Here is a 25,237-nt window from a genome sequence, read left to right as displayed (position 1 = left end):
GTGCCCGGTGTATAAATGTCAAATTTTCTCTATACAGTGTGTGTGTCTCTCTTCTTCCTCAGATCAATTATTTGATAGTTCTTTGATAAAGTCAATTTCACATATATAGAGTCAGTTCATATTCAGCCCCGGTGTACCCTTCAGACAACACTTAGCTTTAAGTCCAATCGCTATGTATGTGAAATTGACTTTATCAAAGAACTATCAAATAATTGATCTGAGGAAGAAGAGAGACACACACACTGTATAGAGAAAATTTGAGATTTATACACCGGGCACAGAAATTTGGAGAATAAATGTTGATGCTGATGTGTGAAACGATAAAGAGTTTTTTTTTCCTAAGCCATATGATGGGAAGCCGAGCTCAAACCTTATAGTCTGTAAGTCAGGCTGGTTGAGCGGCTAGGCTGAGGCTTTTTTTCTCCATCTTGGGTGGATGTGAGGTAGTCTGATAACAGTGTGAGTGACAACACCAATTACCAACATTTATACGCCAAATAACGCACACAAATGATTAGAATATTGGCACATACATGCGTAAATACTAAAAATCCAGCTAATTGCTATTCTGTAAATATGCAGATATCTTAACGTGTGTTTGACATGTCAGCATACACATAGCAGAGTCTGGGCAGCACATGAGGGGGCTCACACTTCTGCACATAATTTATAGAAAATTGTAAGTTATGCAGTTTTTCTAGCATTTAGGTGCAAGCGTTTATACAAACTGTATAGCTGAAGTAAGTGCTTATGCCTAACTGCACAATGTGTACATACTTAATGGCTTAGATGACATGTTGTCAGATCAGCTTTAAAAACGCACTTGTTTCAGACTGCCTATCAAAATTAGGGCTTCAGGGAGTAATTTTGTTGTTATTTTTTTTGCTGGATAAAGCATGCATCTGGGCCGGGCGGGCCTCGAATCATTGTCCTGTGGTCTAAAACCCTGAGAGAGATGGATGGAATGTGTGTTCTGAATGATTAGTTTCTTTCATGTTAATGTTAGGAGCCAGGGGAAATGGGTTCGATTCCACTGCGGCTCCTTGTGACCCTGGACAAAACACTTATTTTATTTATTTATCGGGATTTATTAATCACCTTTATGAAGAGATTCACCCAACCTTCCATTGCCCCAGATTCAACAAACTTTGAATGGGCTGTGTTAGCGTTGCCACGTGACTTAGTAAACAGGGAGGGTTAGATTGTGAACCTACAAGGGACAGAGAAAGTACCTGTATATAGTAAGTAAACTATGTTGGTTGTACCACAGAAAAGCAGTATATCAAATGCACGATCCATACCCATATCCATCTAAGACTGATCCATGTTCACTGGCATCAGAGGCATAAGATTTAAAGGAACTTTAAGCTGCTCCAGACGTTGGATTCATTGGCGCTGAGCATCTTTATCTCCCTCGACTTTGAGTGTGAACATGACCCATTGGAATCAAACATTAATTAGTACCTGTCTGAAGAAGGTGAAGGATTCTATCTTATTTGTGCCATCATCGAAGAGTGGAAGTAAAGAAGCATTGACTTTAGTGTTTATCAAAACATAATGCTGTCAGCACTCAGACATTGATAGCCCCCATATTTGCCGTGTGCCCCCAAAGAGAAAAACACTCAACCACATCAGTGTCGGATAGGGTATGTTAGTCTTAAAGACATCAGATAAAAGAATATTATTATGCCTCTCTATCGCTCCATGGTATGACTTCACCTCGAGTTTCTGGTCGTTGTATTTGAAAAATATATAACAGAATTAGAAAAGGCTCAAAAAAGAGTGACCAAAATGGGATGGAATTCCTTTCATAGAAGGAAAAGACTGGAGAAGAGACGGGTGAGTGGGATATGATAGATGTCTACAAAACCTTGAATGGAGTAGAATGGGTAAATATGAGCCAATTGTTTAGTAACATAGTAGATGACGGCAGAAAAAGACCTGCACGGTCCATCCAGTCTGCCCAACAAGATAACTCATATTTGCTGCTTTTTGTGTATACCCTACTTTGATTTGTACCTGTGCTCTTCAGGGCACAGACCGTATAAGTCTGCCCAGCACTATCCTCACCTCCCAACCACCAGCCCCGCCTCCCACCACCAGCTCTGGCACAGACCGTATAAGTCTGCCCAGCACTATCCTCATCTCCCAACCACCAGCCCTGCCTCCCAACCACCGACTCTGGCACAGACCGTACAAGTCTGTCCAGCACTATCCCCGCCTCCCAACCACCAGTCCCGTTTCCCACCACCGACTCTGGCACAGACCGTACAAGTCTGTCCAGCACTATCCCCGCCTCCCAACCACCAGCCCCGCCTCCCACCACCAGCTCTGGCACAGACCGTATAAGTCTGCCCAGCACTATCCTCACCTCCCAACCACCAGTCCCGCTTCCCATCACCGGCTCTGGCACAGACCGTATAAGTCTGCCCAGCCCTATCCCCGCCTCCCAACCAGCCCCGCCTCCCACCACCAGCTCTGGCACAGACCGTATAAGTCTGCCCAGCACTATCCTCACCTCCCAACCACCAGCCCTGCCTCCCAACCACCGACTCTGGCACAGACCGTACAAGTCTGTCCAGCACTATCCCCGCCTCCCAACCACCAGTCCCGCTTCCCACCACCGGCTCTGGCACAGACCGTACAAGTCTGTCCAGCACTATCCCCGCCTCCCAACCACCAGCCCCGCTTCCCGATCTTGACTAAGCTCCTGAGGATCCATTCCTTCGGCACAGGATTCCTTTATGCTTATCCCACGCATGTTTGAATTCCGTTACCGTTTCAGTCTTTCGAAAAGTACAACTAGGGGATAATCCATGAAGTTACATGGTAGTATTGTTTAATCAATTAGGACCTTGTTGCCAGGGATGTGGTTAAAGCAGCTAGCATATCTGGTTTTGCAAAAGGCTGACGAGTACCTGAAGGAAAAGTCCATAAGCTGCTATTAAAGTAGACACAGGGAAAGGCACTACTTATCCTTGGTATCTGTAGCATGGAACCTTGCTACTCTTTGGGATTTTGCCAGGTACTTGTAACCTGGATTGGCCACTGTTGGATGCAGGATACCAGGCTAGATGGACCTTCAGTATGACAGGAGTCTGTAAAGAGTAGCCTAATAGTGCAGTGAGCTGAGAGTCTGGGAGGAGTAGCCTAATGGTTAGTGCAGTGGGCTGACAGTCTGGGGAGCTTCAATTCCTCCTGTGGCTTTTTGTGACCCTTGGCAAATCACTTAACCCTCCATTGCCCTAGGTACAAAAACTTAGCTTGTGAGCCCACTAAGGACAGAAAAAGTACCTGTATATAATAAAAACTTGAAACTGCTTTGGTTATACCACAGAAAGGCAGTATATCAAATCCATGACCCTTTACCCTGTAAGTTCTTCTAGGGCAGTGTTTCTCAAGTCCGTTCCTGGGGTACCCCTTGCCAGTCAGCTGTTCAGGATATCCACAATGAATATTTGTGAGCTTGATTGGCATGCACTGCCTCCATTATAAGCAAATCTCTTTCATGCATATTTATTGTGGATATCCTGAAAACCTGACTGGCGAGAGGTTCCCCAGGACCGGACTTGGGAACCACTGTTCTCGGGTGATGAAACCCACTTGCGCGTGTGTGTGTGTGCGATTTATCCTGCTGTCTAAGGAGAACCCCCCCCCCTTTCAGGTAGGTGATTGTGTTGTACCTGAAAACACAGATGTGTGGTGCTTTTGTGACTGTAACTCTTTTTAACCTAGGCATAGACATTGAATGCTGGAACAGAGTAGATTCTGCTGATAACTTTTCATAGCTGTAGAGTAATACCACTCTTGGGACCAGATGAAAATACCTTACTAAGTGAAATGTACTTGGAGCAGGAAACACATTTGTCAGCGCCGACAACATCTAACGCATTGTGCACAGGGGAGAGACTACCAGAGGGCACGCTGTCTGCTACCCCTGCTGACTCCAAGCAAAAAAGGGGGCGAGGATTGGCTTGGAGGGCAGCTTTCCACCAGCCCCAGTTTGCCTGATGGTCAAGGGTCTGAAGAGGTTGCAACGAACAAGCACTCTGAACCCTCGAACAGAATGTTTCATAAGAACGTTCCACTGATCAGCAGAGAAACCTGCAGCGTGTTCCTTTCAAGTGTACACCTGGGGAGTACAGGAGGCTATAATTTTGAAGCCAAGACAAACGAGGAGTGGCCTAGTGGCTTGAAATCCAGAGGTGGCCGGTTCAAATCCCACTGCTGCTCCTTGTGATCTTGGGCAAGTCACTTAACCCTCCATTGCTTCAGGTACAAACTTAAATTGTGAGCCCGCCTGGGACAGAGAACTATCCAGAGTACCTGAATGTAACTCACCTTGAGCTACTACTGAAAAAGGTGTGAGCAAAATCTAAATAAATATATGGAATGTTGCTACTATTGAAGATTCTACATAGAATGTTGCCACTTTTGAGATTCTACATGGAATGTTGCTAGTGGAGGAGTGGCCTAGTGGTTAGCTTACTGGTCTTGCAATCCAGAGGTGGTCGGTTCAAATCCCACTGCTGCTCCTTGTGACCTTGGACAAGTCACTTAACCCTCCATTGCCTCAGGTACAAACTTAAGATTGTGAGCCCTCCTGGGACAGAGAAATATCCAGAGTACTTGAATGTAACTCACCGTGAGCTACTAATGAAAAAAGGTGTGTGCAAAATCTAAATAAATAAATGATGAAATATGTTCTAGGATACCTAAGTCTGCTTCCCATCCTGCAGTTTGTTTCATTGTAATTCAGGTTGACCAAGGGTAAAGGGTCATGGATTTGCTATACCACCTTTTCTATTGTACAATCAAAATGGTTTACATTTATTATATTCAGGTACTTTCTCTGTCCCTAGTGGGCTCATGATCTAAGTTTTTGTATCTGGGGCAACGAAGGGTTAAGTGACTTGCTCAGGATCACAAGAAGCTGCAGTGGAACACGTTTCCCCAGGTTCTCAGCAGGGGCATAGCCAGACCTTGTGGTTGGGGGGGGGGGGGGGGCACATTTTAGTCTGCCACCCCGCCGTCTCGCTCCCCCTCCCACTGCCTTACCTTGCTGCACCCCACAGCAGCAAATACCTTTGCTAGCGGGGGTCCCCAACCCCCGCCAGCTGAAGCCTTCTTCAGTGCCGGTCTCTGGCGCGCCGTGTTCGCTGCCCTGTGCTTTCTTCCTTCTGACGTTCTGTGCATGCTCCTTTAATTTCACTTAAAGGAGCGTGCACAAAATGTCAGGAAGAAGAAAATACAGGGCAGTGAACGCGGTGCGCGGGAGACCGGCGCTGATGAAGGCTTCAGCTGGCGGGAGTTGGGGACCCCCACTAGCAAAGGTATTTGGTGCTGTGGGATGTGGCGGAGCGGGGAGGCGAGGAGACCAGTGCTGAAGAAGTCTTCGGCTGGCGGGGGTTGGGGATCCCTGCCAGCAAAACCAGGGGCTCGGACGAAATCTGAGTGGAGGCTTAGGCCCCAGTGGCCCTACCTAGCCACGCCACTGGTTCTCAGCCCACTGCATTAACCATTTGGCTACTCCAAATTCCTGATACTGAATAACAACATCAAGTATGCATTTATTGAGGAGCGAAAGGTAAGTAGTGGAGTGCCTCAAGGATCGGTGCTGGGGCTGATTCTGTTCAATATATTTGTGAGTGACATTGCCGAAGGGTTAGAAGGTAAAGTTTGCCTATTTGCGGATGATACTAAGATCTGTAACAGAGTGGACACCCCGGAGGGAGTGGAAAACATGAAAAAGGACATATGGAAGCTAGAAGAATGGTCTAAGGTTTGGCAATTAAAATTCAATGCGAAGAAATGCAAAGTGATGCACTTAGGAAGTAGAAATCCACGGGAGACGTATGTGTTAGGCGGGGAGAGTCTGATAGGTACGGGCGGAGAGAGGGATCTTGGGGTGATAGTATCTGAGGATTTGAAGGCGACGAAACAGTGTGACAAGGCGGTGGCAGTAGCTAGAAGGTTGTTAGGCTATATAAAGAGAGGTGTGACCAGCAGAAGAAAGGGGGTGTTGATGCCCCTGTATAAGTCGTTGGTGAGGCCCCACCTGGAGTATTGTGTTCAGTTTTGGAGGCCGTATCTTGTTAAGGATGTAAAAAGAATTGAAGCGGTGCAAAGAAAAGCTACGAGAATGGTATGGGATTTGCGTTACAAGACATATGAGGAGAGACTTGCTGAACTAAACATGTATACTCTGGAGGAAAGGAGAAACAGGGGTGATATGATACAGACGTTCAAATATTTGAAAGGTATTAATCCGCAAACGAATCTTTTCCGGAGATGGGAAGGTGGTAGAACGAGAGGACATGAAATGAGATTGAAGGGGGGCAGACTCAAGAAAAATGTCAGGAAGTATTTTTTCACGGAGAGAGTAGTGGATGCTTGGAATGCCCTCCCGCGGGAGGTGGTGGAAATGAAAACAGTAACGGAATTCAAACATGCGTGGGATAAGCATAAAGGAATCCTGTGCCGAAGGAATGGATCCTCAGGAGCTTAGTCAAGATCGGGAGGCGGGGCTGGTGGTTGGGAGGCGGGGATAGTGCTGGACAGACTTGTACGGTCTGTGCCGGGGTTGGGAGGCAGGGCTGGGGAGGTGAGGATAGTGCTGGGCAGACTTATACGGTCTGTGCCTGTGCCAGAGCCGGTGGTTGGGAAGCGGGACTGGTGGTTGGGAGGTGGGGATAGTGCTGGACAGACTTGTACGGTCTGTGCCGGGGTTGGGAGGCAGGGCTGGGGAGGTGAGGATACTGCTGGGCAGACTTATACGGTCTGTGCCCTGAAGAGCATAGGTACAAATCAAAGTAGGGTATACACAAAAAGCAGCAAATATGAGTTATCTTGTTGGGCAGACTGGATGGACCATGGAGGTCTTTTTCTGCCGTCATCTACTATGTTACTATGTTGATTTGATTTTCACTTCCTAACATTTTTATTTCCAAATCACCACATCCTTACATTGGAGGCAAAAGACACAAAGAATCTTTGTTTTGACAGTAAAGTTTGAGTTTGTTGTGGGTTAGACAGGAGACCACAGAGCTAAATTCTTTCAGCCCTTTTCTATAATGAACAAAAAATGTTCCCAACTCTTTCCTTCAAAAGGGCGGAACAGTTATCCATTGTTAATTGTACATTTTCGTACACAGAAGGATCTCAGGGTTTTCTTGCTGCTGTAGTGCTTTTTTTTTGCTGTAATAAAAGCTCTTGCAAGTTTCTCCTATCCTTCAGTGGGAGAAAAAGTTGCCATTATGTAATTAGAATAGATCTATTGTTAGTTCCAAAAAGCTTGTTATAGTCTGGCTTCTACAATTCAGCTTGGTTTTCACTAATTACCTGTATATTCCAATGTCAAAGTCCAGCTCCCACAAGCAACCTGTGGTTACTTCTGTTGCTTGGTAGCGGACGTGATTGGGTGTGGAGGAGGCTATTTACTTTTAGGAGTCCTGCAGCTTAAAATTACTAGGAGAGGGCTAGTTCTACCATGGTAAACCAGAGAGCATGCAGCCAGCCCCTGAAAACTCAACAAGAATCCCTTTGTCTTTTAACCCCTTGGAGGCGAGATTGGCTTTTGAAACGACTGTGTTGAGCCCTAATACTGTTTGTTTGTTTGTTTGTTTGTTTGTTTTTTTGTTACATTTGTACCCCGCGCTTTCCCACTCATGGCAGGCTCAATGCGGCTTACATGGGGCAATGGAGGGTTAAGAGTCACAAGGAGCTGCCTGTGCCTGAAGTGGGAATCGAACTCAGTTCCTCAGTACCAAAGTCCACCACCCTAACCACTAGGCCACTCCTCCACTGTTGCTACCATTTGAGATTCTACATGGAATGTTGCTATTCCACCAATGTAGCCGCGCAGGCTTCTGCTTCTGTGAGTCTGACGTCCTGCACATACGTGCAGGACGTCAGACTCACAGAAACAGAAGCCTGCGCAGCCTTCTACATGGAATGTTGCTAGTGGAATAGCAACATTCCATGTAGAATCTCCAATAGGAGCAACATTCCATGTAGAATCTCCAATAGTATCTATTTTATTTTTGTTACATTTGTACCCTGCGCTTTCCCACTCATGGCAGGCTCAATGCGGCTTACATGGGGCAATGGAGGGTTAAGAGTCACAAGGAGCTGCCTGTGCCTGAAGTGAGAATCGAACTCAGTTCCTCAGTACCAAAGTCCACCACCCTAACCACTAGGCCACTCCTCCACTGTTGCTACCATTTGAGATTCTACATGGAATGTTGCTATTCCACCAATGTAGCCGCGCAGGCTTCTGCTTCTGTGAGTCTGACGTCCTGCACATACGTGCAGGACGTCAGACTCACAGAAACAGAAGCCTGCGCAGCCTTCTACATGGAATGTTGCTAGTGGAATAGCAACATTCCATGTAGAATCTCCAATAGGAGCAACATTCCATGTAGAATCTCCAATAGTATCTATTTTATTTTTGTTACATTTGTACCCTGCGCTTTCCCACTCATGGCAGGCTCAATGCGGCTTACATGGGGCAATGAAGGGTTAAGTGACTTGCCCAGAGTCACAAGGAGCTGCCTGTGCCGGGAATCGAACTCAGTTCCCCAGGACCAAAGTCCACCACCCTAACCACTAGGCCACTCCTACCAAATATCAAGACATTTGACAATTTGCAAGCTAAACCTTTTATTTTTGAATTACTTATCGACTAATTAATTGGTATGGATAATATATTGTTTGCATGTCATCATCCACTCACGAAATGCTGTAAATAATTTCTTGTTGCTGACATGGTAAACCACATGATTTACACAAATGTACAAAATTTAAAATATCCTGACAATCTATCAAAAAATCTTTTAAAATACTGCAGTAGTAATACCTGATGTTGTCTTAATGTGTGTTATGTTGTACTTCAGGAAGGTAGGAAAAAATAACTTGGCACTAACATACTGATTTCCAGTTTTAGTATCACTTATTGTATCCGTGGGGTGTGTAACACCCCTCGACACCTCCAACTGGTTTTAAAGATCAACGGGTTCCATGGTAGGCAGCAAGGGTGTAGCCAGACACCCAATTTTGGGTGGGCCTGAGCCTAAAGTGGGTGGGCACAGGAATCTCATCTGGCATCTCTCCTTCATTCCCTCACCCAGGCAACCAAAAATTTCTCATTTCCACCCTCCCCTTCGGAATTTTTCAAGTCTTAAGTGCTTCGCTGTCTGCAACCAGTGACTCATCCACTGCTCTCACCAGTCCAGAGCCTTCCCTCTGCTCTGACCTGGTACCACTATTGTGAAAACGGGAAGTCCCATCAGAGGGAAGGCTCTGGCTGGCATGCGTTGTGGGTATGAGTCACTGTTCACGAAACACTGAAAGATTGAAAAGGTACAGAGTTTGGGGTGGGGTGGGGAGTTTAGTTGACAGCTGCCAAAATTCCTGTGGGGGGAAGGGAGGGAGAGATGCCGGGAGTCTTCTGGTGATGAGGCTTGCTCGACAGTCACATCAGAGATGTGCCACTTATGGGTGGGCCTGAGCCTAAAGTGAGAGGGCCTGTGCCCACGCCACTGGTAGGCAGAGACGGGCCGATATTCAAAGCGAGTTAACCATCCGGGAATGGCCACCAACCAGTTAACTCACTTATCGATTATCTTCGCTGAAAATGCAAACCGGCTGTGTCAGTGGCATCTCGGGGGTGGCGTCCAGTTAGCTCCCAATATTCAGAGTTAACTGACCAGTGTTAGCGCATAAATAAGACCACATAAATAGCAATCCTATCTTTATGCGCAAACGAATGGCTGGTTAGTTCTCAATATAGAGTTAACCGGGCACGTGCTTGCCAGCTTAAAAAATATATATATATTCAATGGCGGCGAACAGATATGGCCTGGTATTGATTATCCGGATTCAACGCTGACGGTAGACATTAACAGCGCTGCCTGTCGCTGGCTGAATATCAGAAGGGGGGGACTGTGATTGAGGACAAATCTTGGGGGACACATTCAAGACTTCCCTCGGATACCAAATAATTTAGGGTAAACCCCTTAGTGGGCCTTTTACAAAGGCGTGCTAGGGTTTTTAGCATGTGCTAAATGCTATAGACGCCCCTATATTCCTATGGGTGTCTCTAGTGTTTAGCGCGCGCTAAAAGCGCTGCCACGCCTTTCTAAAAGACACCCTTGTGCCTCTGGAGAAAACAAAATCCAGTCTCACTGAGCTCTCCTCCTCCCCCATTCTCTATTTTTGTGGATATCACTCTCATCCTTCCTGTCTCATCAACCTTGGGGTCATCTTCGACTCCTCCCTCTCCTTCTCTGCACATATTCAGCAGACTGCTAAAACCTGTCGTTTCTTTCTCTATAATATCAGCAAAATTCGCCCTTTCCTTTCTGAGCACACTACCAGAACCCTCATCCACACTCTTATCACCTCTCGCTCAGACTATTGCAACTTGCTTCTCACAGGTTTCTCACTTAGCCATCTCTCTCCTCTTCAATCTGTTCAAAATTCTGCTGCACGACTAATATTCCGCCAGTGTCGTTATGCTCATATTAGCCCTCTCCTCAAGTCACTTCACTGGCTTCCTATCCGTTTCCGCATACAGTTCAAACTCCTCTTATTGACCTATAAGTGCATTCACTCTGCAGCTCCTCAGTACCTCTCCACTCTCATCTCTCCCTACATTCCTCCCCGGGAATTCCATTCACTGGGTAAATCTCTCTTATCTGCACCCTTCTCCTCCACCGCTAACTCCAGACTCCGTTCCTTTTATCTTGCTGCACCATATGCCTGGAATAGACTTCCTGCGCCGATACATCAAGCTCCATCTCTGGCCGTCTTCAAATCTAAGCTAAAAGCCCACCTTTTTGATGCTGCTTTTAACTCCTAACCCTTACTCGCTTGTTCTGAACCCTTATTTTATCACCCTCACTTTTAATATTCCCTTATCTCTTGTTTGTCCTGTTTCTCTGTCCTAATTAGATTGTAAGCTCTGTCGAGCAGGGACTGTTTCTTCATGTTCAAGTGTACAGCGCTGCGTATGTCTAGTAGCGCTTTAGAAATGATAAGTAGTAGTAGTAATTATTGATAGGTCTCTCCCCCCCGTTCTTCCCATGTGGTTTTCACTTTATAATGCAGTTTTAGTGCCTGGGAAGGCCATTTTTCTGATTGGTGCACGCGTTGTAGTTTTACCGACTGCCAGTATTGGAAAACCTATGTGTGGTCACGGAAGTTGTATTTGTTTTTCTTTTGATTGTGTGCCTCATCGATTTGAGCTTGAAGCTTGTGATGTCCTAAAACGGGGATCTTCACTGTTTTCCCAGCAGAGAGGCCACTGGCAGAAAAAACTTCAGTAGGAGAGTCAGGGCTGTTGCCAAAGTGGCCTGTCCGTGGGCAAGAAAGGGACTCCTCCAGTGATGCAGCTGTCTCGGAGTAGTAGGTTCCCATCCGATGATGCGGCTGACTTGTTTACTCAGATCAACGTATAGAACTAAAATAAAACCCGGCCCCCTCCCTCAGTATTCTCTTCTCCGTCTTGTCTCCACCACCACTGTTCCTCTCACCACATTGTCCACAAATCCTCTCTACCCTACACATTTTTTTTCTCATCACATTCTCTGTCAGTCTCAGCCCCGGTCTTCTCTGGAGACCGTTTTTGGAGCTACTTCTGGACCAGCTCATCTGTATGACTGTCAGTGAGTTTGTGACAGTCTCACAAGAACAGCAATGGGGAAGGTCAGGCGTTGTCAGAGGAAAACAGAGCAGCTATGCCAGAGGTAGCAAGAGTTAGTGAGCCTCTGGAGAAAGGTAGGGAGCGCTTACACCTAGTAACGGTGCATGACGGCAGATAAAAACCCACACGGTCCATCCAGTCTACCCAGCAAGGCAGCCAGTGCCACATCTGCCAATTCCTTAATGATCAATTACTGGCATGACAAATAGGGCGGTCAGCAATTTGCCACAATACCAATCAGTTATATTTGGCACCCTCATGGAAGAATGGTTTTTATAATTGTGGTTGCAGCATAGTTACTTAGGGTCGAGAGGAGTCACAGCTGGCAGCTCAGTCTTAACATTGAAGAACCCTGTCCTAGATCAAAGGGCTTCAGATTTCTTGACTTTTGTTTTGCTTCTTTGCAGGTGCTTTGGCTCTTGAGCTTTGATGATGAGAAAAACGCTTTAGCAGATGCGGTTGACAAGTACTGCATTGGTGTCCCGCCCATCCAGTGGCTGGCCTGGATTCCTCAGCTGCTGACGTGCTTAGTTGGCTCTGAGGGCAAGCTGCTGCTGAACCTTATTAGCCAGGTAGGTGGCTATGATGCAGCCCATTTCCCTTTCAAAATCTGCTGACAAGACTGGTGCTGGGAAAACCTTTACCCAGCATGCTTTGTGGGTAAAATGAGGAACTTTTATTTTTTTTTTTTAGAGAAAATGCAATAGTGAGGATTTTTTGGTTTCATCATATTTTTGGGGGGGGGGGGCGAGGAGAAAAGCAAAAATCAAACCCCAAATTTATAGGTTAATTTATTTATTTATTTGTAGCATTTATACCCCGCTCTTTCCCGCTCGATAGCAGGTTCAGTGCGGCTTACAATGTATGGGTGCAAAGTGTCATAAAGATAACATATTGTATGGGTTCAAGTATCATAGAGGTAATGCAATGTATGGGTAAAAAGTATCACAAAGATAATACAATTGTAAGAAGCTAAAGCTACATTATAAGTTCTTGTCTGCTCAGCTGTCTTGTGAGGATCCATGAAACTTTAGGTCAGTAACAGCGATACCTCATTATGTTAAGTGCCTATTGTTCACGTTCAGGTTTTCATTTCTGTGGTGTATGGTTACCCTTTAATGGCCATAGCAGCACACTCTATCCTAGGATCACTGGGAATTGTGGTCAGAGTGGAAGGCTGACTGGTGTCATAGTGTCTGTGTTTTCTAAATACCATTTTATAAACGAATAGCTCTTTGCAGAAGTGATACAGGTACTCTCACATTATGCTGCCTTCTGATTTCTTTAGAAAGATAATAGAAAAGATACTCACTAATTGTCCCCCGATACCCTGTATAGAAAGACACTGGTTCATCCAATTCTGTAGATATTGTTATGAGTGCTGGTCACAAATAGTTTCCAGTGAATGAAATCTTTTTGATCTAATTGGTGCTCTGTCTGTAGTAATTGCGTGTGTCTCTGTAATTTATATATTTGCATGCATGCATGCATGCATGCATTTAGAAGTAGTGTAACGGTTACAGCAGCAGACTGAGAATCAAGGAAGCCAAAGCTCAGATTATACTATGGCTCCTTGTGATCTTAACCCTATGTTGTCTCAGGCTCAAATTTAGATTCTAAGCCCTGGTGGGGGGAAGGGGGGGGGAGAATACCTACTGCACCTGAGCGTAACATGCTTTGAGTTACTAATGGCAGAGGCGGGGCGGGTGGTTGGGAGGCGGGGTTAGTGCTGGGCAGACTTATACAGTCTGTGCCCTGAAAATGACAGATACAAATCAAGGGGCTGGTGCTTGGGAGGCGGGGCTAATGCTGGGCAGACTTATACGGTCTGTGCCCTGATAAAGACAGATACAAATCAAGGTAAGGTATACACAAAAAGTAGCACATGTGAGTTATCTTGTTGGGCAGCCTGGATGGACCGTGCAGGTCTTTTTCTGCCGTCATCTACTATGTTACTGGAAAAGGAGTGAGCTAAATCCAGGTTTCAATTCGGTATGTTGCACAACAAAATCATGAAACATTACAGTTTAAAATACAAATTCCTTACCCACTGGTCCTAAAAGTAAAACCCAAATAAATATGTATTAATTCATAGACCCATCCAAACTTGACTTGTTTCCTGAACTGAGTGGTAGATGCACTAAACAAAACGAGCCATTAATGACGGTTTTAAACTGGTTCAAGCCAGTTCAACGAGCAAGTAGTAAACCGTACCATGCACAAAAGGGCATTTTCCTGTCACGGTAGCAGCTAACGAAAATGGAATGCAAATGATCCAAAGGCTATTATATTGAGCTGCACTACCGTTGCATGGCTATTATAATGAGATGCACTGACGTTTTCCGTTTTCCTTACCGTGGAAACCCTAACAAGAGGTCTGCACGGGATTTTTTCGCCTCTAAAGACTTCTATAAAATTTAAAAAAAAAAAAAAATTGGGGGGAAAAAAAACGTCCAAGTGCTCGTCAGGGACGTTCTTTATGGACGTCCTTCACTCAACAACAAAAAAGGACGTCCCTGACGAGCACTTGGACGAGCTGGACGTCTTCCTGCAGCTTTTGTGATGGGCGTCCTTTTTGGACGTGTTTTTCTTACCTGCCTGAACTGACCAGAACCACAGTTCTCTCAACAGCACCTCCAAGGTTGTTTTGAGCTCCTCCCCCACTCCCCACAGGATCGGGACGTGCGAGGACGTCCATATCAAAACTTTTTGGATGTCCTGCCCTCCAGGTCTCAGCCAATCACAGCGCGTTTAGCTGTTACCAGTATCAGCTAAACGCGCTGTGATTGGCTGAGAGAGACCTGGAGGGAAGGACGTCCAAAATGTAAGAAAAACACGTCCAAGAAGGACGTCCATCACAAAAACTGCAGGAAGACGTCCACCTCGACCAAGTGCTCGTCAGGGACGTCCTTTATGGACGTCCTTCACTCAAAACAACAACAACAAAAAAAAGGACGTCGTACCCACCGCCTCTCAGCCAATCACAGTGCGTTTAGCTGACACCAGTGACAGCTAAACGCACTGGGATAGGCTGAGAGAGACCTGGAGGAGGGGCATAATCGAGCACCGGCCGACTGTTTTCCGAAGGAATAGAGAGTGCAAGTGAGCTACGACGAGCAGCTCATTTGCATTCCATTCCCTTGACGCATGGCCGTTGCCTACCGATTTGCTATGGAATCGGTAAGGGAAGGGCTCTTCCAACGACTTTAGTGCATCTGGCCCTGAGAATCTGAGAGGCCTCTAGCTGCAGTTAGCAAGGAGCTTCACAGCATGGGGCCTACAGACAAAGCTGTATGTCTAGTTGATTCTACATGGGTATTGCTAACCTGAGGAATTTCTAAACAGTTTGCTGTGCAAAGCATAAGGGTATAGCCAGACAATAACACAGACTGCAGTGCGACATAGGGTTCTAGCCAAGGCTCTAGCTGGGCAATAGCACAGATTGCAATGTAATACAGAAGATTCTAGGCAAGGATCTAGCTGGGCAGTAGTATAGACTGTAATACAATACAATGCAATGTAGACGGGTAGGGTTAATGGGATTTGATAGTCCGCCTTTCTGTGGTACAATCAAGGTGGTTTACATTTATTATATGCAGGTACTTTCTCTGTCCCTAGTGGGCTCACTGTGCATTGTACCTGAGGCAATGGGAACCCAGGTTCTCAGAAGGTTCTAGCTGGGCAATAGCACAGATTATAATGTAGTGCAGAAGGTTCTAGCCAAGGTTCTACCTGGGCAATAGCACAGATTATAATGCAGTGCAGAAGGTTCTAGCCAAGGTTCTACCTGGGCAATAGCACAGATTGGAATGCAATTTGAAGGTTCTAGCTGGACCAGCTGATTAGTCACATGCTCAGTGTGCATTTAGCACCAGTACTGGGCAGTCAGTTACTGAACTAACTTGGGTCAGAAATTTGTCTCAATTGGTCTGACTAAAGTGCTTGCATTTATTTTTCTTCCCATAGGTTGGGCGGGTTTATCCGCAAGCTGTCTATTTTCCCATCAGAACACTTTATTTGACATTGAAGATAGAACAGAGGGAGCGCTATAAAAGTGGTGAGAACTTAGGCCACTATGACTTTGTTACCTTAAACGTCCACTAATGAGAGTCTAGTCTTCTTCACTAGATGTTTGTTGTCCAGAGGCGCCTTCAGTATTTAGATTATTTAAATGTATTAGCCTGGAAATAAGTAGGAAGAACGGTAATGCAACAGTTTCTATCCCCCTGATATTCAAAACCATTTAACTGGCCAGGAATGGCATCTGGCCGGTTAAATGTACATAGCTGGCTATCTGGCGATATTCAGTGGGGATAACAGGCTATCTCCAGTTAGTGCCTAGCAGATAGCAGGCTATATCGCCCGATATAACCAGCTATCCACCAATTTTTAAATCCAGTTTAGTGGCCATATTTGGCCACGTGATAACATGGGATATCTTTGAAACTTTTAAAGTTAACGCTTATTATCGGCTTAACCGGTTATCTTTAAACCGGGCCAAAATAAACCAGATATTCAATGCCGGTCACTGGAAACGGCCCGGCATTGAATAACTGGGCTTAGCGCCGACTGCGGGAGTTAGCTGGTCCAACCCCCGCGTCTGAATGTCGGCCCCTATGTATTTAATATGACGGGAGTTAATTTTATGTTGAAAAAAGTGAGGATGAACCAAAGAGGAATACCAAACAACTTTATTAAGGATTTTCAAAAAACAACCCGATACGGCCGTGTTTCGGTCCTAAGGCCTGCCTCAGGGGTCTTGATTAATCTCAGGTGTAGCAGTGTGAAAATATTGCACCAATGAAAGTTTATGCTCGATTAGTGAACAATACAATACCCCCTTCAATCTCTCCTCCGTAGTTTTTCAACGGACAGTACTCCATTTCCTACGGAGGAGAGATTGAAGGAGGCATTGCACGGAGGGCCGTGTCAGGTCGTTTTTTGAAAATCCTTAATAAAGTTGTTTGGTATTCCTCCTTGGTTCATCCTCACTTTTTTTCTACATCTCACGGTGCGTGAGGTCTTTTACCTCCTTTTTTTGCTGATTTTGGGAGTTAATTTTACTCATTTTTCCTGGTAGATTCTGGACAACAGCAGCCGAGCTCAGTAGGCACCCAGTCTCATTCTGCCTCTGATCCTGGACCCATACGAGCCACGGCTCCCATGTGGCGCTGCAGCCGCATTATGCACATGCAGCGGGAGCTTCACCCGACTCTTCTCTCCTCCCTGGAAGGCATCGTGGATCAAATGGTGTGGTTCCGGGAGAACTGGCATGAAGAGGTACTTAAACACAAAGTAAAACCCTAGCTGTTTGGGTTCTCTTTTCTCTTCTGATTATCGTCCGGTGCCCTTAGTGATTTGCTCAGGAATCTAGTCAAGAATCTGGATTTAGAGCAGGCCCTTCAATACGTCTCATTTAGGGGAAGATCGGGAGCTGAAATTAAGACCAGTTTTGATACCTAGGAGGAGTAATTTTAAAAGCATTATTTTGGGTGAAATAGTATTTTACGTGCAGATACAGGCTTTTATAAAATTACCCTCCTGATAGGCAGTTAAACTTACCACCTGGATGTGTATACATTTACCATAACTGGGTAGATGAGTCCCCAAAAGTGAGACCGAGGAGGGGTTTGGGCTTATACACATGTTTTACAACATAAGAACATAAGCGTTGCCATACTGGGACAGACCGAAGGTCCACCAAGCCCAGTATCCTGTTTCCAACAGTGGCCAATCTAGGCCACAAATACCTGGTAAGATCCTACAACAGTAAAGCAGATTTTATGTTGCTTATCCTAGAAATAAGCAGAGGGTTTTCCCAAGTCCATCTTAATGGCTTATGGACTTTTCTTTTAGGAAATCATCCAAACCTTTTTTTAAAACCCGTTAAACTAACTGCTTTTACCACATTCTCTGGCAACGAATTCCAGAGTTTAATTACACGTTGAGTCTCGCGAGTCCGCCGCTTGAAGTCTCGGCAGCCATTTTAAAGAAACAGCGGCAGAGAGGGGATCAGCGGCAGCGGGCATGAAAGAGTGGGGATCTTTCCTGCTCCACTAGACCACCATGATGTACTGAGGTATGTTCAGAGAAAGCACCCAGAGCTGGAGGGGAGACGTCACTCTACTCGCCTACGCTTCCGTGGGATCCCTGCAGGGCCCGGGCCCATCCCCCACAGGATCCCCATGGTCCTGGGTCCATCCCAGTGGGCTTCCCGCAGCCTCGTTCCCGTGCAGCTCTGTGGTTTAGACAGTTATTAGCCGAGACCTCGGAGAGCTACCACTTATCTGTGGAAGGGAGCTTCAGTAAATGGATCTCATTATTTGGCATCTGTTGGAGAATTGATAGTGACCTGGTTTAGTCAGGATGCTGGCATGGCATGTTCTGTAAACTTGCCATGGATACAGGGTAGGTGCAGTCACTTGTGTTGCTTTTTTCTGTAACTTTTTACTAGCCAATTGAGCCTGTAGAGTTGAAAATGTAGTCTGTGCTGTACTTTTCTTCCCCAAACCTAAAACACGTCCTCAGAAATAACACCTTGCATTGCATCTAAAGTCCACACATTGCAGGGTAATATGTAGAGTGTAGAGTGTCACCTTGGCTGTTAAGGTGAATCAAGGCTTAAAGAACCTCTTATCCTATTTTTCATTTATAATGTTTAGACATGTTTTACAGAAAGTACTGGGGAATGTCTTATGTGAACACTGATATCTGCCAGAGTCTCTTTTTTCAAGTTTACAGGCATAGCTTTTTATTGCCACAAGAATTTATTTATTTATTTGTAGCATTTGTATCCCACATTTTCCCACCGTTTTGCAGGCTCAATGTGGCTTACATTGTTCCGTAATGGCGATCACCAATTCCAGAATGAGAAATACATAGTTATAATGCATAGCTGACAGAGTGGGTTAGGCAATCAAGTAAAGAGAATTCATTTTCGTAATGAGAAATAAAAGGTATTTGGTTAAAGTTCACTCGTGATATATTAGCTTAAGCAGTCAGGAATAGAGAGTTCCGTTTTGTACAGCTCTGGTATGAATTTTGTTCTCTGGTAATTTAGGATGGATCATTGTGGTATGTCTTATTGAATAGGTTGGTTTTCAGTAGTTTTCGGAAATTAGATATGTCGTGTGTTGTTTTTGTGGATTTTGGTAAGTGCATTCCATAGTTGCGTGCTTATGTAGGAGAAGCTGGATGCATATGTTAGTTCATATTTTAGTCCTTTGCAGCTGGGGTAGTGGAGATTCAGGAATGTACATGATTATCTATTAGAATTCCTGGTTGGTAAGTCTGTGAGGCTTGACATGTAAGTTGGAGCTTCACCGTGTATGATTTTATGAACTAGAGTGCAGATTTTGAACGTGATTCGTTCTTTAAGTGGGAGCCAATGTAGTTTTTCTCTTAGGGGTTTGGCGCTTTCATATTTCGTTGGTCTTTGCATCCGGCATAAACTGCATTGCAGTAGTCTAGTTGGCTTAGTTCCATTGATTGTACCAGTCTGCGGAATGTTTCCCTTGGAAGAAAGGTTTTATTCTTTTGAGTTTCCACATTGAGTGAAACATTTTCTTTTTTTGTGTTTTTCTCATGCCTTTCTAGTGTAAGATTTCGGTCAATTGTGACTCCTAGAATTTTCAGACTATCTGAAACAGGAAGGGCAAAGTTTAGGGTGTTTATAGTGGTGGGTTTATTCGTGTTGTGTTGTGATGAGAGGATGGGACATTGAGTTTTTTTTCTGCGTTGAGTTTTAGTTGGAATGCATCCGCACGCATGCGAATTATGCATGCATGTCTGTGGTATCAAAAATCTATGTCAGCTACATTGGATGTGGCAAGGTAATTTCTTTTCCTGCATCAGAGTTGCAGAATTTACCTGTGTAAATCAAACAGCAACATAAAGTTGCGTGCATAGGTTGAAAAAAAAACAACAGATGGATAAGAATTGGCAAGAATATACCCAGAGAAATGCTCCACTTCTTAAACATGCCGTGCTGCCTTGTCATATTGTCACTAATACAAACAAATCCAGGCTCTCTCTCAAATATACAGTACATAGCCTCCCTCTTTCAGAGAGAACCACCCACAAGTCTCGCCTCTGTGTCCCACACACACATGCTCGCTGCTTTCTCTCTCACACGGACTTGGGAAAATCCACTGCATTTTCTAGGATAGGCAGCATAAAATCTGTTTTGCTGTTCTGGGATCTTGCCAAGTAAAGAGCAACTGATTAAGAAACTGCAGACAGCCCAAAATACAGCGGCCAGATTAAGTTTTGGAAAATCCAAATATGAAAGTGCCTCACCCCTCCGAGAGGAATTGCATTGGCTTCCTGTCAAGGATCGAATCATCTTTAAAATTTGCTCCCTAGTTCACAAAATTCTCTATGGTGAAGTCCCTGGCTACGTGATTGATCTTATCATCCTGCCACCCAGGAACACATTTAGACTTTCCCGCTCATATCTAAACCTTCATTGTCCAACCTGCATCGGACTTAAGTACAAATCCACGTATGCTTCAGCCTTCTCTTACATCAGCACCCAACTTTGGAATTCTCTGCCGAAACCCATAAAAACCATCTACAACCACCTATCTTTCAGGAAATCGCTAAAGACCTTGGTATTTGGAAAAGCTTATCACAAGGACTCAACATGTGTCTCCTCTGCGGGACACCCATCAATCTAGAGACAAATTTTGGACATATTTACCCTTCCCTCCTCTCTCCTGGTTTCCCTGCTCCTTCTGTCCCTTCCTCATCCTCCCCACTATTTCTTGTGTAGGTTTTCTGCTGTATTAGCTTTATTTTATTTGATACATTTGTATCCCACATTTTCCCACCTTTTTGCAGGCTCAATGTGGCTTACATTGTACCGTAGAGGCGTTCGCCATCTCCGGCATAGAAACAGATACAAGGAGTTAATGTGGTCAGATAAGGATCATGTGTTATAGACACATTGGGGAATTACAAGAGGAAGAGTTATATAGAGTCTGTTACAAGCTTTGGTTTCGTTGAGTTGTGGATTTTAGGCACTTAAGTTGGGTCGGTGGGCTATGCCTTTTTGAACAGGTAGGTTTTTAGTGATTTCCTGAAGTTTAGGTGGTCGTACGTTGTTTTCACGGCTTTTGGTAGTGTGTTCCACAGTTGTGTGCTTATGTAGGAGAAATTGGATTAATAAGTAGATTTGTATTTGAGATCTTTGCAGATTGGGTAGTGGAGATTTAGGTAAGTTTGTGTTGTTCTGGTTGCGTTTCTTGTTGGTAGGTTTATGAAGTCTGTCATATATCCCGGGGCTTCACAGTAGATAATTTTATGGACCAGGGTGCAGATTTTGAAAGCAATATGCTCTTTGATTGGTAGCCAATGTAGTTTTTCTCGGAGGGGTTTGGCGCTTTCGAATCGCGTTTTACCAAATATAAGCCTGGCTACTGTGTTTTGGGCAGTTTGTAGTTTCTTAATGAGTTGTTCTTTGCATCCCGCGTAGAGTCCATTGTAGTAGTCTGCATGGCTTAGTACCATTGATTGTATCAAGCTGTGAAATAGTTTCCTCGGAAAGTATGGTTTCACGCGTTTGAGTTTCCACATTGAGTGGAACATTTTCTTGCTTATAGGGTTAACTTGGCTCTCAAGTGTGAGGTTATGGTCGATAGTAATGCCAAGGATTTTCAGGCTGTCTAAGGCGTCTGCCTCTGTGGTGCGTTGTAAGCCACATTGAGTCTGACACTGTTGGGAAACTGTGGGGTACAAATGAGATAATAAATACTTGTGACCTGGATTGGCCACTGTCGGAAACAGGATACTAGGCTTATGCTTATGTTCTTATACGTAACATAAACTTGCCCACATACACAAACACGACCTCTTCATCTCTCTCTCTCTCTCTCTCTCTCATGTGCGTAGACGCACACACAAACACATTTTGGAAATTTGCGCTTGATGTAAAGAATGCTTTTGGCAAAATTTGATTTACTTCACATGGTATACCTGGTCCAGGCTTGTTTTTCACTTCCCTGTTAAGGTCCTCAGACAGCTGCAGCAAGGACTGGCCAAGTGTTATTCAGTGGCCTTTGAGAAAAGTGGAGCAGTTTCTGACGCTAAAATCACCCCTCACACGCTGAATTTTGTGAAGAAGTTGGTGAGCACCTTTGGCGTGGGCCTTGAGAACGTATCCAACGTCTCCACCATGTTCTCCAGTGCAGCGTCTGAATCCCTGGCCCGAAGAGCCCAGGCTACTGCTCAGGACCCTGTTTTCCAGAAACTAAAAGGACAGTTTACAACAGGTAAATTTCATCTTATTGGCTACCTGATTAGTAGATAAAGTGGCTAGTTTAGCTGACCAACCTTACGAGTGCTTGAAGGCATATTGTCTTTCACTGTGCCCTCGTTTCCTGACTTCCTTTTTTTTTTCCCTCATCACATAGCAGCTTTCGTATAATTCACAATCACTTGAACATCTGAAAATTACCATATGAAAAGTCAATTAAGATGACAGAATATTTATAGACTAATACTTCTCTAGCAGCCAAAGTAGTTTGAGCTATCAGTGAAGTGTCAACAGGGAGAGTAAAAGAAGTGCTAATTTGGTGTAAACTCTAAAAGTAATTGATTTTTAAAGCTGTTTAAAATGCCTTCAGCTTGGAAGAAATGAGCATATAAAGTATTCTACAGTGCCCCATCAGAAGGAGCATAAGCATGTGTCCTTACTTATTAGGATCCCCCCCCTCCCCCCCCCCCCCCCCCCCCCCCCCCCCCCCGTTTTGAAGGAATTCACTCAAGGCGGTGTTCAGCAAGATTACCGTATTTTTCGGACTATAAGACGCACTTTTTCCCCCCAAAATTTGGGAGGAAAATGGGGGGTGCGTCTTATAGTCCGAAGGTAGCGAGTTTTGGATCGCCCTCCCCTACTTACGTGACGCGATGTTCCCTGGTGGTCTAGTGACGTCGGGGCAGGAAAGAGCCCCCTCTTTCCTGCCCAGCGCGCTGCTCTCCGTGCTCCTGACTGCTTCCTGACGGTCTCGGCGAGATTCAAAATGGCCGCTCTTTCCTGCCCCGACGTCACTAGACCACCAGGGAACATCGCGTCACGTAAGTAGGGGAGGGCGATCCAAAACTCGGACAAGACGCACCGGAGCATCTAGGTTTTAGAGGAGGGAAAAAGGAAAATTTTTCCTATTTCCCTCCTCTAAAACCTAGGTGCGTCTTATGGTCCGGTGCGTCTTATAGTCTGAAAAATACGGTAAGTCAAAACATAAGCAATAGACAATTATAGCAGTAAAAATACTCAAATAACAATATAAAAGTTGGCGTAGTATACTACTTACAATATCAACATATTAAAGAAAATATGCAGGTGAGATAAAGTCTGTCTTGTCTTCGGAGTGGAGGAGTAGCCTAGTGGTTAGTGCAGTGGACTTTGATCCTGGGGAACTGAGTTTGATTCCCACTGCAGCTCTTTGTGACTCTGGGCAAGTCACTTAACCCTCCATTGCCCCTGGTACAAAATAAGTACCTGAATATATGTAAACCGCTTTGAATGTAGTTGCAAAAACCTCAGAAAGGCAGTATATCAAGTCCCATTTCCCTTTCCCTATTTGAGATTCTACATGGAATGTTGCTACTATTGGAGACTCTAGATGGAATGTTGCTTCTATTGAGATTCTGTTGCTACTATTTGAGATTCTACATGGAATGTTGCTATTCCACTAGCAACATTCCATGTAAAAGCCTTCCCTTGCAGATCAGCAACGCGGCCGCGCAGGCTTCTGTTTCTGTGAGTGTGACGTCCTGCACGTATGTGCAGGATGTCAGACTCACAGAAACAGAAGCCTGTGCATCTGCATTACTGATCTGCAAGGGCAGGCTTCTACGTAGAATGTTGTTAGTGGAGGAGTAGCCTAGTGGTTAGTGCAGTGGACTTTGATCCTGAGGAACTGAGTTCCATTCCCACTGCAGCTCCTTGTGACTCTGGGCAAGTCACTTAACCCTCCATTGCCCCTGGTACAAAGTAAGTACCTGAATATATGTAAACCTCTTTGAATGTAGTTGCAAAAACCTCAGAAAGGTGGTATATCGGGGGGAACCAAGATGGCTGCCTGACCGGTTTGGTGGGAAGACGCTCTTATCGGTTTTGAGCTACAAAACTCATTTCCTCAAAATGCCACACTCTAAAAGAAAGGGAATGCTGAGATCGGTTCCTCTATCTACCTCAGCGTCTTCGCTGCTCCAGCCGACCTTGGAGCGATTCTACCCCGGTGTCTCCAGGAATTTGCAGGGAGAGGACCCCATAGCGGGGATTCCGGGAGAAGCGGCGTCCCCGCTGGGTGAAGAAACCTCCCTGTCTCCACCATCTTTCTCAACTGCACCTCCGTGCCCAGCGTCAAGAGCGGCCCTGGAGGGAAACCCCACTGACTCCGGAAGTGTGTCGGTAGGGGTGACCAGAGAGGACCCATGCACGCAACAGGCGACGCGGAGTGCTGAGGGAGCTGGAACTCCTTCAGCAAAGAAAACGGAGGTGACTCTGGAAACGGTATGGGGGATGTTAATCCGGATTGATTCAACACTTCAGAAGACTTCAGGTGATGTAGGAAATCTTGACACAAAATTGGAAGGTTTAAAACTAACTGTGGAATCTGTGAAAGCAGATTTCTTAAACCAAGTAGCAACTCTTCAAAAAGAAATGGATTCAATTAAAGATTTTAAAGATGTAGTCGTCAAAGATAATACAGATATAAGAAGGAGAGTGGAACAGATTGAAAACTATAATAGACGCCTTAATCTCCGTTTCCTAAGTTTTCCTATTTTAACTGGGGTAACTCCGATGGACACACTTCGAAGATACTTGAATGAAATATTAAGAATTCCTCTTGAGGCCATCCCCCCGGTTAATAAGCTTTACTTTATTCCTAGATCTAGAGGAGAATTAAAAGGTGCAGGAAAAAAAGATATACCTGATTTACAGAATATATCTGATATATTGGAACAATCTACCGACACAATAATAGACAGAGCTACATTGATTGTATCACTGGTTTTTGAGCAAGACTATAATACCATCTTAAGACTATATTTTCGAAATACTAAAGCCCAATTTTGTGGCTCTAAAGTCTGGATTTATCCAGACGTAACTAAACAAACTCAACAAAGAAGGAAAGCATTTCTTGCTCTGAAACAAAAGACAATTGATATTGGGGGTTCTTTCTTTTTGGCGTACCCATGTAAGTGTATAGTTAAGCTGGGTCAAACAAAATATACCTATTTTTTGCCGGAACATCTAAAATCGTTTCTGGAATTGAAACAACTGAGATAATGTATAAATAGACTTGGAGTATAGGCAGCCTTGTTTGTTTTCCTTATTCCTAATAACTTCTCTTTATATTCTTTTCCCCCTCGTAAGAAAATGGGGTCTAAGAAAGGCTAAATTATTATATTTGTATATTGAAATTTTTCTTTTTTTAAAAGATGCTTCAAATAATTGATTGCACTGTAATAATTATGAAGATATGGTTATGTTCATGTATAAATTTTTTTGCCTGTATTTCTGAT

At 44.7% G+C, this 25,237-nt stretch overlaps 1 protein-coding gene across 1 annotated transcript in view; it reads left to right on the top strand.

The window, feature by feature from the left end:
* Positions 1 to 25,237, top strand: part of TRRAP (transformation/transcription domain associated protein) — a 342,568-nt gene that overhangs the window by 274,832 nt on the left and 42,499 nt on the right. Inside the window, exons 61-64 of the mRNA XM_030212524.1 lie at positions 12,112 to 12,276; positions 15,671 to 15,761; positions 16,785 to 16,984; positions 21,714 to 21,975. Of these exons, the coding sequence (XP_030068384.1) occupies positions 12,112 to 12,276; positions 15,671 to 15,761; positions 16,785 to 16,984; positions 21,714 to 21,975 (718 nt within the window). The remainder of the gene's footprint in view (positions 1 to 12,111; positions 12,277 to 15,670; positions 15,762 to 16,784; positions 16,985 to 21,713; positions 21,976 to 25,237) is intronic.

The sequence above is a fragment of the Microcaecilia unicolor genome, chromosome 8, assembly GCF_901765095.1.
Source record: "Microcaecilia unicolor chromosome 8, aMicUni1.1, whole genome shotgun sequence".
Classification (NCBI taxonomy): domain Eukaryota; kingdom Metazoa; phylum Chordata; class Amphibia; order Gymnophiona; family Siphonopidae; genus Microcaecilia; species Microcaecilia unicolor.
This window is presented reverse-complemented; position numbering and strand designations above follow the sequence as displayed.